Raw genomic sequence first — 13,517 nt, forward strand, 5'->3', positions numbered from 1 at the left:
AGTTTGGTCACTTTATCGTTGTTTTGATGAGTTAAAAAAGGGCATCTTCGGTTGGAGTATTTTTCAACCACAAAAAGAAGCGAGTTTCTATTTTGAGTTTGAGGATTGTTCACAGCCATCTAACTTCACTGCTTTTAAACTCAAGGACGAGTTTTATCTTTTGGGTCGGGGAAATTGATGTAGTCAAAGATGCCTTTTAAGTTGTTCTTGCCTTTTAAGTAGTTGTAGCTTTAGTATCATTGTATGCATGGGCTATGTTTCTATTAATTCTCTTTCACAGCACAGTAACTCGTAGTTACTGTTACTTTGTTATAAGTCAGAAACCTCTATAAATAGGTTTCTTATTCATTAGTAAAGCATGATTGAATTATTCTAAAAACTCTTGTGCAAGATTACAACAGTTATAGTGTGTAAGTATGGTCCTAATCCCTTAGATTTAGTGCCTGGTGGGGGTTTTAAAGTCACTTCCTTTTTCTCTGTTCATGCATTGTGGAGTTGGTGATGGGAGGGAGACTTTTTTCTAGGAAGGTAGGTGGTTAGGGGATCGTCCTTTTGGTTTATTATCCCCTCGCTTGTACCATCTTAGAGATGATGAATCTCGTGGCCCTATTGTCCTTGTTAGGAGATTTTGCTGTTTTTCCAGAGAGGAGGGATTCTTATCTTTGGTCCCCTAATCCTTCTGAAGGTTTCTCTTCAAATCTTTCTTTTAGCGTCTGGAGGACCCCGTCCCCTCTCGCCTCTCCATTTCTTTTGTGCTTTGGAAGATTAAGATTAAGATTCTAAAGTAGATTAGATTTTTTGTGTGGTAGATCTTACATGGCAGGGTTAATTCTTTGGACTGTATTATGAGGCATTCCTCTTTTTTGAGCGTGTCTTAGTGCTGTATTCTTTGTATATGAGCAGTCGAGGTTCACCTCCTCTTGGCTAAACCAATTTGCTTAGTTTGCATGGGATTGTCTATTTCAGACTTGTGGGGTTCATCTTGCTCATGCTAGGGAGTGTTGTTGGATGTTGGAGGAGGCCCTTCTTTTTATTCTGTTTAGGGATAAGGGTTGGTTTTTATGGCAAGCGGGTTTCTTTGTTGTCTGTGGGGTTTATGGTTTGGAATGAACAATCGGATTTTTAGTGGGTTAGAGAGATCGAGGAAGGAGGTGAGGGACCATGTTCGATTCCATGTATCCCTTTCAATGTCTAAAGTTTTTTGTAATTACCTTTTTAGGCTCGATTAGCTTGATTGGAGCCTATTTGTTAGTTTGACTCATTCTGTAGGGCTGATTTTTTTGTATGTCCTTTTGTATTCTTTCTTTTCCTCAATGAAAGCTCGACTTTTCATTTAAAAAAAACTTACCCTATGAAGCGTGGACACGTAAAAATTCTTGAAGTGTCAGTGTCGGACACCGACACGCTCGGACACGCTTCCGACATGTGTCCGACACGCTAATTAGAGTGTCCTATTTTTTATTATTCTTTTATTCAGTGGACACGTTCGGGACACGGCAATTAAGAAAAATAAAAATTTTTCATGAGCTCCAACAGCATCAAGCCCTCCATAGGTATCAATTGAAGAAATGGAGGACAAGGAAGAGTCTGATGGGAGATGAACAGTAAAAAATGAAATAGAATAAGGAGAGTTGAAAATAAGATGAAAAGAAAAAGTATTGTGGAAGAATAAGAGAGAGAAGAAGAATAAAAAGAAGAAATAAGAAACGTCGAAAAATTATAAACTGAAGACAATCTTATCTTTTGTAGTAGCATTAAAGTAGAAGAAGCATCAAAATAGAATAAGAGTTAGATGGTAAGAAGAAAAGAGAATAAAAAGGAGAAGAAAAATATGAGGTGAGGAAGAAGAAAAGGCTAATTTATAGGAGCATTAAAAGAAGAAAAAACTGAAGGAAGAGACGAAGAAAAGACGCATGGGAGGAAGAGAAAAGACCAGAAAAACTTACCATTTATAGGAGCATTAGATGAAGAAGAAAAGGCAGAATAAAAAGAAGAAAGACGCATAGAATAGGGAGGAAGAAGAAAAGTCTAGAAAAACTTACAATTTCTAGAAAGATTTAAATGACTGCTGCCAAGTGCCACTGCATGATATTGAATTGACAAATGGAGCATTTCTCCTCCAATTTTAAAACTTATATGGGCTATTAGGTGAACCATATTTTACCATATCTTCTCTCTCAATAAAAAAACTATATCTAAAATATCTTTATTTTTTTCTAAATTATTTAAGTTCATTTTTGTTTAAATATCAAATGATTTTGTTAATATTTCCATCATTTAAATATCAATACTAGATAAAAATATGCGCACACATATATTTTTTATATTAAAAAATTAACGTGTCCCTAACGTGTCGTGTCCTACTTTTTTGGAAATTGGCATGTCGCCGTGCCCGTGTCGTGTCGTATCCGTGTCTCGTGTCCGTGTCGGTGCTTCTTATAACTTACCCAATGAAAAAGGATTTATTATTTGACATGCTACAACTACTAAAATTCGAAGGGAACCCCATAGTCAGATGATGGGAACGTGGGAAGATGCCGTCACTTGTCGTACAACATGTGTATACTTGGAGAAAGAAAAGCAAAAAGAAAAATGGTGGGGATGAGGGCAAGAGGGAAGTTAGTTAGCCTTTTGTTAGGGTGTGTATTAGAGTGGGTCCACCAATTTTGTAATAGGTGGTTGCAGAAATAGGTCGTGAGGGAGGGGTATTTCTAAGGGATCTGACAGTTCTTGTCCACTTGAAGAGCTGTGGATTCCTTGCATTGTGTTGTGAAGTTAGTTAGCCTTTTGTTAGGGTGTGTATTAGAGTGGGTCCACCAATTTTGTAATAGGTGGTTGCAGCAATAGGTCGTGAGGGAGGGGTATTTCTAAGGGATTTGACAGTTCTTGTCCTCTTGAAGAGCTGTGGATTCCTTGCATTGTGTTGTGATTAATAGAATATTGTTCAATAGGCGATCTGAGGAGGCCTATCAACTAGTATAAGAGCATCAATTTTGGGCATGCCCAGAGGAAGATGAATCGAGAACCGAGTCGAAGCATTGTAAGGCAAGGTGGGAACCATTGCGTCGTGTTGTGATTAATAGAATATTGTTCAATAGGCCATCTGTGACCTATCAATTGGTATCAGAGCATCGATTTTGGGCATGCCTAGAGGAAGATGAATTGAGAACCGAGTGGAAGCATTGTAAGGCAAGGTGGGAACCATCATGGAAGGACTGAAGAGACTACTTGAGATTGAGAAAACAATGAGAGCATTTTTGGGATATTGTTCTTGAGGGAAATTTTGGGAAGGTAGCGAAGGCTGAAGTGATGTAACTACCCAGTTTATTTGTTATTTAGCTAGCTAGTTAGTATTTGGCCCAATAGTTAAAAGCCCTTAAGGCCTCCCCGTCTGCTCATTGGATAACAAGTCCATGCCTTCCCTTTCCCCTTTCCCTATATATACTCCACTTGTATTCCCTTTTGGATCATTATTGAAATATATCTCTTCATTCCCTTTTGAGTTCCATCATGAAGGATTCTATAGGGGTAAAGCTGAAATTACCCGAGTTGGACGTAGTTGAGGATTTTTGTCCACTAGATTTGGGGGATTGCAAAGTCTTTCTCGGAATGCTTTGTTCTAGTTTGTTAGGCGTAATGCAAGTAAATTGGAAGATCCTCACCAAGAAATCCAAATCAAGTATGCACACGATGGAACTTAAAGGGACCTGTCCCTTGGGGATTCATCGATTTCTCTCCATGAGATGCACAAGGCTATTCCTAAAGAAGAATAAGGGATCATCCTGAACACTTGAAGGCGACCACCCCATCGAATATCTTCTATACAATCATGTTGAAAGGGAAGCAGCCTTGTCAATGTTTGACCATACTGATACCCCCAAGTTCAAAAGCACAAGATTGAGCGAATGGTGCAAGAAATGCTGGAGGCATGGATCATTCACCCGAGTCATAGCCCCTACTCCAGTTCAATGTTGTTAGTTCGCAAAAAGGATGGGCTGTGGCGATTTTGTGTAGATTACTGAACTTTGAATAAGGAAACGGTGCTCGATTGGAGGCCATATGGGTGAACTCAAAACTTATAAAGGTTGGTTACAAATTTCTATTGGTAGGGAATGCGAAAATCAATTGAGGAATTCGTGGCAAAATTCAAATTTGTTTGCAGAACAAGCATGAGGCACTATCTCTGGTCGGTTTACTCCAATCTACCCATTTCAGACCTTCCATGGTAGAACATCTCAATGGATTTCATTGAGGGATTGTCCAAATCTGAAGGGGACACCTTGTTTGTAGTTTTTTTTTTTTTGAACAAGAAACAAACTTCTCATTGAATTTAATGAAAAGGAATGAAAATGTTCAAAGATACAAACTCTCGAAAGAGTGAAAAAGATATGAGAAATTACTCTCCCCAATTGTAGCAGATATGAGGGAGAGAAATTCTCAAACATGGGTGACATTGAACTCCACCGTGAAGCCTTAAATTTAGCCCAACTGAAATGATCCAATGGAGGTTTGCGACGATCTTTGAAAATTCTGAGATTTCTTTCGTACCAAAGCTCATAGAGCAAGGTCCTTGACTCCGTTTGACCACAGCAAGCTACTTTGTGAAGATAGGATTGGGCCAAGGAGTAATTGGAGAACTTTATCCACTGCCATGTTGCTGAAAACCAAAGATAAATTGAACTTTGAATAACAAGAACCAGCAATGAGCATTGGAAGAAGATATGGATCAGATTCTCCCCACTTGCTTGACAAAACATGCATATTGATGGCTGTAGACAGAAAGCAGAGAGCTTTCTTTGTAGAACATCATCTGTATTCAACCTTCCTTTAATGATGATCCAAACAAAAAAACCAATCTTCTTTGGACTTTTTGTTTTCCAAATAGCCTTATAAAGATCAGAAGGCATTAGAGATGTCGATGAAGAAGATTTGCAAAGAGATGCCACTGAAAAAGAGCCCGAAGCCTCCAAGGACCAGAAACTACTGTCTTCCATACTGTTCGGGATATAGGTGTTTAAGACAGCCAATAATTCAATAAATTCCTCAGCTTTCTCATCTTTAACCTCATCTTTAAGCAACCGCCTGGTTTGAATTTTCCAAGAAGTCAAAGAATCCCAATAATCAGCTACTGTACCATTAGGTAAAGAAGATACACGGAAAAGACGTGGAACTCTTTCCTTAAGAGAACCATTTTCAATCAATTGATGATGCTAGAATAAGATTCTGAAACCGGATCCCAATTTAAAAGTAGAGAAAACCTCTACCTTCTTCCAATGACAAGAAATGTTGATCCAAGGACATCTTGCACACCTGTTTGGTCTTTCCCCTGAAAACCAACAAAGATTACTCAAGCCATAAATACTTTCCACCACTTGATGCCAAAGTGCAGAAGGTTCTTGCCCAAAACGCCACCCCCATTTGGCAAGAAGAGCACTATTTTTAGTGGATAGACCGCGAACTCCCAAGCCTCCATCCTCTAAATGTTTGGAAGTGATATCCCACTGGACTAAGTGAAGCAACTTGTGATTTTCTCCGCTGTTCCAAAGGAAACTCCTCAGCCTTTTTTCAATCTGTTTTCTAACCCTGTTGGCAGCTGAAAAAGTGAAAGATAATATATGGGAATATTAGATAAAACCTATTTGCATAAGGTCTTCACCTTCCTGATTGACAGCAGAATTTCAAGGGAACCTTTAGCTAGTGACAGTGATTGGTGTGAAGCCTAAAGCATGTTCAACCGCAGGGAAAAGGGAGGTACAATTATTGGGAATGCTTACCCAAAGAGGAGGCCACATCGAAGTAGTTCGAGTGGATACAAGAGTAATTTCCCACCTTCCACCTTGAGGACAAGGTGAAAGTTTGGATGGCAAGTATTGATGGAAATGTGGGGCCACCTGCTGTACAATGTGTGTATACCAAGAGAAAGAGAAGCAAAAATAAGAGTGATCGGTAGCCTTCTGTGAGCGTGCATGCATTAGAATGGCCCCAATTTTGTAATAGGTGATCGCCACAATAGGTTGTCAGGAAGGGATATTTCTAAGGGAGGAGTCTGTTTTGCAAAGGTCGATTTCAGTAATGTTTTGTGAGCCTCATAGAGAGTTTATCTTTGAGGAAGGAGAGTTCTCGGCCTATCAAAGAGCTAAAGACTCCTTATTTTGTGTTGTGATTAATAGAATATTATTAGTCAATTTTAGAAGAAGAAAAAATATTAATGTTTTTCCATACTTGAAATAAAATCCTAGGCACCTTTAAATAAAGGTGAGAAAATTTTCTTAACAAGGAAACTAAAACATAAACTCCTAATTACATAAAATATAGGAAACTATGAATTCCTATACAAAGAAGGAAAGAATAAATATTTACAATAATTATCTAAAATATATAAAACCAACATTGTTCAGTAGGCCATGTGAGGCCTATCATCAGACTACAGTTGCTGAGAGAGAAATAATGAGACCCATTATCCAAAACCCTTATAAAATCAAGTGTATAGAAAAGAGAACAGGGAACACCCCTTTGGCCTTTATACAAGCGAGCTCATCTCTTTATTAAATAGAGACCTCAGTTTGCCTTTCAATGTCTTTAAATGCATGTATAAATAGAGTTTTATTCCTAAACACATTTTCCTTGTCAATTCATAACATCTCATACATGTATACCTGATTATGTCGCTGAGTATTTTACCATTGCAAGTGCAACATAGACTTTTAGAAATGCAACTCTCATTGATCCTTTTGCACAGTTTCTTTTCAATGCTTTTATTTTGATTTCATCACCTGTGGATGGGTGCTAATTCTTGCTGATGGCTCTTTATTTTTATTTGATAGGAAGGATGTGGTGTCATTGTCGAATGGTATACTTGCCTATGTGTTATCTATATGGGAAGAGATTTGTTGGTCCTATAACGCCCATAATTAGATCTTTAAGGAAGGAGCTCTATCTAGTCCCTTATCATGAAATTGATTGGAATAAAGCTCGTAATCAGTGTGCAAAGGTGGGTAAGGAAACTGTTGAATTTCTCTTTGAAATGTTTACTTTTGACCTAATTTTTGTCTGCATCGTCCCTTTTTTATTCTCAACTCCTTCATAGTCAATCTTCTAGGTTTCTAGATCATATATATCTTTGATAATTTTTTTTGTTCTTAGTAGATTAAATATAAGGGAATCATCTTTTACAATTTTCATAGAGCCTATGAGTCCCCAAGAGGCGGTTCTGTTAGTAAGGGCTTGAGGTCGCTTGATCATATCACCTTAGAGGTCTCAAGTTAAAATCTTTAGGTGAGCTTAATACCAAAAACCCTTGATGTCTCTAGGGTCGAGCCTTGAGGGGAGCGTGAGTGCTTTGAGTATGGGAGAGCAAATCTTTGACTCCCGATTATCAAAAAAAAAAAAGGAAAAATCAAGCATTTTGTTCCAATTGGGAGGCGTTTATTTCTCCCCTTTTAAGTTTGGTTTATTCTTAGTTGTATTTGTTTGCTTTTCGCTCCTTCGGGAATTTGTATCCTTGAACATTTTTCTGTTCCATTTCATTTAATCAATGGAGAGTTCGTTTCTTGTTAACAAAAAAAAAGGGAAAATCATAGAACTTATGTTTATTCGGAAGTTTCCGTTTTGGTCTTTTTGTCATTTTATCTGTCAACAATTTTGCGTTGTCTTTTTTCTTTTTCGCTCCCTTTGAGAGTTTGTATCTTTTGAACATTTTGTTTCTTCTCATTAATCAATGAGAAGTTCGTATCTTGTTTGAAAAAAGAACCTATGTCTTGACTTCAAGTTACTGGAAAAATAGTGAAGCCCTTGTTACTTTTATGAATGTATCATGTATGTATATGGCTGATCGGATTACAAAAGGGATTGGATTCCATTTTGGAGTTTGTTATTAATTGGATAGATAGTATCTTGGAGTTTGTTACTAATGGGATAGAGAAATCCTTATTCTTTAAAACTCTTTATAATTGCCATTCTTTCCATAAACTTGTCAAAATTGCCCTTTTGCATGGATTTTCTTTTGAGATGAAACATGCAGAAGTGGGGATCATTTATAGGATTGCTAGAGCTATGATATTCGAGATTACTTGTTGGATTAGGTTAGAGAGAATTGTTTGGTGAGATGTTCTGATTTAATTGAACTCAATCAAAGAGAGTGTTAATATTTTCCATTTGGTTTGATTTAGGTTTTTCGCTCTGAAGTAATAGTGGTCTCATGACAAGTAGAAATCTTTTTGTGAATATTTTGTTATTTATCATTTCAAGTGTGACTATTTGTGAAAGGCTCATTTCTTATTAGAAAAAAGTGTGACTATTTGTGAAAGGCTCATTTCTTATAAGAAAAAAGTGTGACTATTAGGAGGGGTGATCAAGGATAGCCGAAAAACCAAGCCGAATAATCAAAACACACTGAACACAAAAGTCTGTTGGTCATTGGTTGGTTTGGCCTACAAAAAATCGACCAATTGGTTGGTTGGTCATCCTGGACCTATAGAAACTAACTGACCGACTGAATCTTATATATATATATATATAATTTGTGGGCTGGGCTAGAGTTTCCTCTCGTTGGAGTCGGTTCCAATGCCAAACTAACACCATCCGACTGACAATAACCCCTAGTGGCTATTTGTGCTACATGGTATGCTACCATACCGTATGCAATTTTTTAAAGTAACAAGACTTTTTGTTGAAACTAGGTTTACATAAAAAGGATAAGAAACATACCCAAGGAGCTAAAAAGGTTATAAAAACTACTCTAGGTGTCAAAGACAAGGAGGTATAATTGTCGAAGCCTTTAGAAAGATAACATCAATTTGAGGCTTGAACATAGAAGCCTCACTCTCTCTTAACCGCTATGGTTATTTCCCTTTCTACCCTTCCTCTAGTGTTGAGTGTTCACGATGGGGCCTCACATCACCCAGGGTCAGCAACACCTTGTCTTCGTGGTAGAAATCTGGGAATTGCCTATTGATCTCTTCGATGGACTCCCATGTTGCAAATTCTTCCAACTAACAAGGTCATTGTGTTCTCCTATTTCCATATTTTTGCGGTTGCTAAAAATTTCCTCAGGTTCCATAATTCCCATTCGAATTCGAATTCCTCAGTTAGCTGAATGATAGTAGAATTCCCAACAACTTCAGATGTGACATATGAAAAATAGGGTGGATGGTTGAATCTGGTGGGAGATCTAGTTTGTAAGCGACTTTGGTGTTGTTCGATAGTTTGTAGTTGGTGGTCTTAATTTTTGGTTTTATGTTCCTTGGAGGTTATCCTTTGGAAGTTTGTATCTTTGAACATTTTTCTTCCTTTCCATATAATCAGTGAAAAGTTTGTTTCTTGTAAAAAAAAAAAACAATTCCACTTCCCTACGGTGGCAGTCTGCTTGCTTTGTCATTCGATTTTGAGCCTGATTGAGTTTTTTTTTTTTTTTTTTTGACTATCCAAGGCCAAGTCTTGTTTGGCTAGTTGTTTATCTGGGCTTGCATTATAAATCTTCTTTCTTCCTTTCTTCTTCTTCTTTTTTTTTTTTAAATAACATGGAGTCGGAGTTTTGCTTCCCTATACCCAAGGGTACCTGTGCTTGCCCTAAGGCTCGAACCTGGAAGACATCAAGGGTTTTTTGGTATTAAGCTCACTAGAAGGTTCGAACCTAAGACCTCTAAGCCAATGTGACCAAGAGACTCCAAGGCCTTGCTAAACTAGGAAGCACTGACACATAATTTTGGGGGGGGGGGGGATTGGACATGCTTCCGACACATGTTCGATATTATTATTTATTACTTTTTATTTTTAATTAACGGACATGTTCCGCGACACGCCTAGGACACGTGAAATTCATTTCCTTCCATATTTTCTCTCTTTTAGCCCATCAATGCATTAGGTTTTCCATTTCCTTTTCAACAACGACATTCGTTATTTTGAACCCGCTGCACTGTCAATGGAAAGGTCTGCAACATCATCATTGATAGCGAGAGTATGTCGTATTTAGTAAGTTGGTCACTGCCTTGAATCTGAAAGTTTCACCTCACCCCACACCTTACAAGGTTAGATGGATAAAAAAAGGGGGTGAGACTCTTGTTAATGCAATTTGTACTATCCCTCTTTCCATTGGTACTAATTATAAGGATCAAATTACATGTGATGTCCTAGATATGGATGTTTGCCATATCCTTTTAGGACGTCCATGACAATTTGATACCCAAGTCGTCCATAAGGGTCGAGAAAATACCTATGAGTTTACATGGATGGGCAAAACAGTGGTGCTTTTACCACTAACAAGTCCTACATTTACTAAAGGCTTGGATAAAGGACAACTATTTCACCTATGTAGTGCAAAACCGCTTATTCTACAAAACACATAGCCTTTACTAGGCCTTGTTATCAAGAATTTTGAAGTAGCTGACACCTTCCCCAACGTAGATGTTCCCCTCGAAATCCAAACTCTTCTAAATAACTTTCCAGATCTCCTTCAACCCCAAGAATCTTTACCCCCACTACGAGACATTCAACATCATATAGACCTCATATCAGGAGCCACATTAACTAACCTATCACATTATCGTATAAGCCCGGCCGAATACAAAATATTACATGATCAGATAACCGAATTACTTGCTAAAGGCCATATACAACCTAGCCTAAGCCCGTGTGCTCTTCCAGCACTTCTCACTCCAAAAAAAGATGGGACTTGGAGAATGTGTGTTGATAGTAGAGCTATCAACAAAATTACTATCAAATACAGGTTTCCTATTCCTCGGATCAATGATCTTCTAGATCAACTTGGAGGTGCACACTTCTTCTCTAAGTTGGACTTGCACAGTGGTTATCACCAAATTAGAATTAGGTCAGGGGATGAATGGAAATCCGCGTTCAAAACAAATGAGGTACTGTTCGAGTGGCTAGTCATGCCTTTTGGCCTTTCTAATGCTCCTTGTAGCTTCATGAGACTTATGCATCAGGTTCTTCTCCCTTTCCCACATAAGTTTATTGTGGTTTGTTTTGATGACATTTTAGTTTATAGTAAAACTAGGGAAGATCATTTGGTTCATTTAGACATACTATTCAAGGCTTTAAACACTAATAAGCTGGTCATTAACCTTAAGAAATGCCTCTTTTTGGTGACTGAAATTTCATTTTTAGGCTTTATAACAGGAAAGGATGGCCTTAAGATGGACCCTTAAAAAATAAAAGCCATTTCTGAATGGCCACAACCACAATCCGTCAAAGGAATCCAATGTTTTCTAGGTATGGCATCTTTTTACAGAAAATTTATTAAGGACTTTAATTCTATAGCTGGACCTTTAACATATTGTCTTAAGAAAGGTAACTTTCATTCGGATAAAGCTCAAACTAACAGTTTTTTGACCTTAAAAGAAAAACTCACACAAAGTCCCGTGCTCAAGCTCCTTGACTTTACACAACCATTTGAAGTGGCTGTTGATGCCTCGGGTGTTGGAATTGGAGCAGTGTTATCCCAAAATCAACATCTCATTGAATATTTCGGCGAGAAACTCAGCCCCTCTCGCCAAAACTGGAGTACGTACGAGCAAGAGCTTTATGCCCTTGTTCGCGCCGTAATGCAATGGGATCATTATTTACTAAAGCAAGTGTTTATACTATTTACCGACCATTCTTCTCTAAAGTTCCTGCATGCTAAAAAAACTGTGAGTAGAATGCATGCTTGGTGGTTGTCTTTTTTACAACGGTTCGATTTTGTAATCAAACACAAAAATGGAACCTTGAATAAAGCAGCCGATGCTCTAAGTTGAAAGGGAACTTTACTTACATTCCTTCAAGGTGAGTTGAAAGGGAACTTTACTTACATTCCTTCAAGGTGAAATCACTGCTTTTTCAAATAGGAGGCCTTTGTACAGGAGGAGGAAAATTGATGTAACTAAACTTTAAGTAAGTTAGTTTAGTTTAGTTAGGTAGTTAGATTTTTTTTTATTGTCCTTTAACTCTTTTACCTTGGCTCTCCTCTTATAAATAGGAGGCTTTTGTAACTTTAATTCATCATTTCAATGCTAACAAGATTTCCTACCATGAGTATACACCAAAATACTTCTATCCAAAAATGGCCGATAAAAACCTTGTTTTGATGGGAGATTATTGATCACAAAAACCATGTAGCCTTGTTACGTCTCATACAAACAATGCGACAATTGACTTAGCTGAGAAAGGTTGGCAAATTGGTATGAAATGTGCATATTTACACAACCTGTCAATTATGACAAAGACGGTGTCGTTTCCTAAGGATTGGTAACCCTCCCACGAAAGTTCATGGTTATGTCTTCTCATATTTAATCAGGTGCTGGCAAGGGCGGTAGTAATTCGGTTAGAGAGGTCGCCACAGACTTGTTGAACATTTCTCCATATAACTCTTGGTATCAGCTTTCATACTCGACTAGTACAACTCCCTCGTCAATCTTTTATAGGTTTGTAGGAAATCTGAGTGCCCCCTCAATGTTCAATCGTAGGAACCTGAGGTAGGAGAAGGGAAAAGACTCAACTTTACACCCTAACTTATTGGCTCAGTTTTAATATCCATTGGGTTGCAATTAATCCCTTATCTGATACAATTTAGTAACATTCAGAGATAGACCAGAAGCCATTAGGAAAAGGCTGAGGACACTTCGCCAACTTTGAAGCGCAGAATGAGAAGGAGGGCAGAAAATCAATATTCTGTGTACTGGAGGTGCATAATCTCAAATGAGTCGTTATCGAAGGAGAAGTCCCTTTGGATATTCCGTTCGCTAACAAATTAATCAGGTGACTTAAAGAATCTCCAATAATATTGAAGTGGAAGAGAAAAAGATATTCCGTTCGCTACACAAATTAATCAGGTGACTTAAAAAATCTCCAATAATATTGAAGTGGAAGAGAAAAGGGGATATCGGGTCACCTTGTCTTAACCATATTTTGGCCAGGATTTTCCTTTAGCTTTCCATTAACAATCACAGAGATCTTGGTGGAAGAAACACAGTCCCGTATCCACTTTCTCCATCTTAGCCCAAAGCCTTTTTATTTAAAAGACGCGTCAAGAAACTCCAGTCAAATTTGTGGCAGGCCTCCTCAAAATCTAGTTTCAACAAAATTCCCTATGGACCAAGCCCCCACTGTTTCTGAAGCTGCCAAGATTGCGTCAAGAATTTGCCGTCCTTCAACAAATGCTACTTGAGTGTTATCTATAATAAGAGGAAGGACTTTCAAGTCTAGTTGCTGACACTTTAGCTATCATCTTATACAGCGAGGAGACCAAATTTATGGGTCTAAAGTCCCTTACTTTGGTAGCCTTATATTTCTTAGGGATCAAACAAATGAAGGTCTCATTGGTCCTCTTGTTGATGATGCATTTCTAAAAAAAAATCTTGGAACACTTCAAGCAAGTTTAGTTATGTTCCAAACTTCCAAGCCCTTTTAAAGAATTAGTTAGTCACCTTGTTAGGGCTCGGAGATTTCAAGTTGCCTAAATCTGTTAGCTTCTGTAAATGGAGCTTTAGGCTGCTCCTTCCAAGTAGTCGTAAGGGGGACCACTC

General features: G+C 38.0%; 1 protein-coding gene across 2 annotated transcripts in view; it reads left to right on the forward strand.

Moving 5' to 3' along the window:
• LOC111009148 (cycloartenol synthase) overlaps positions 1 to 13,517 on the forward strand; it is a 54,640-nt gene that overhangs the window by 17,522 nt on the left and 23,601 nt on the right. For both annotated transcript variants that reach the window (XM_022282110.2, XM_022282109.2), the window contains one exon: positions 6,825 to 6,991. In XM_022282110.2, coding sequence (XP_022137802.1) covers positions 6,825 to 6,991 — 167 coding nt within the window. The remainder of the gene's footprint in view (positions 1 to 6,824; positions 6,992 to 13,517) is intronic.

Source organism: Momordica charantia (genome assembly GCF_013281855.1).
Source record: "Momordica charantia cultivar OHB3-1 chromosome 6 unlocalized genomic scaffold, Mcharantia_2.0 BLBB01000006.1, whole genome shotgun sequence".
NCBI classification, from domain to species: Eukaryota; Viridiplantae; Streptophyta; class Magnoliopsida; order Cucurbitales; family Cucurbitaceae; genus Momordica; species Momordica charantia.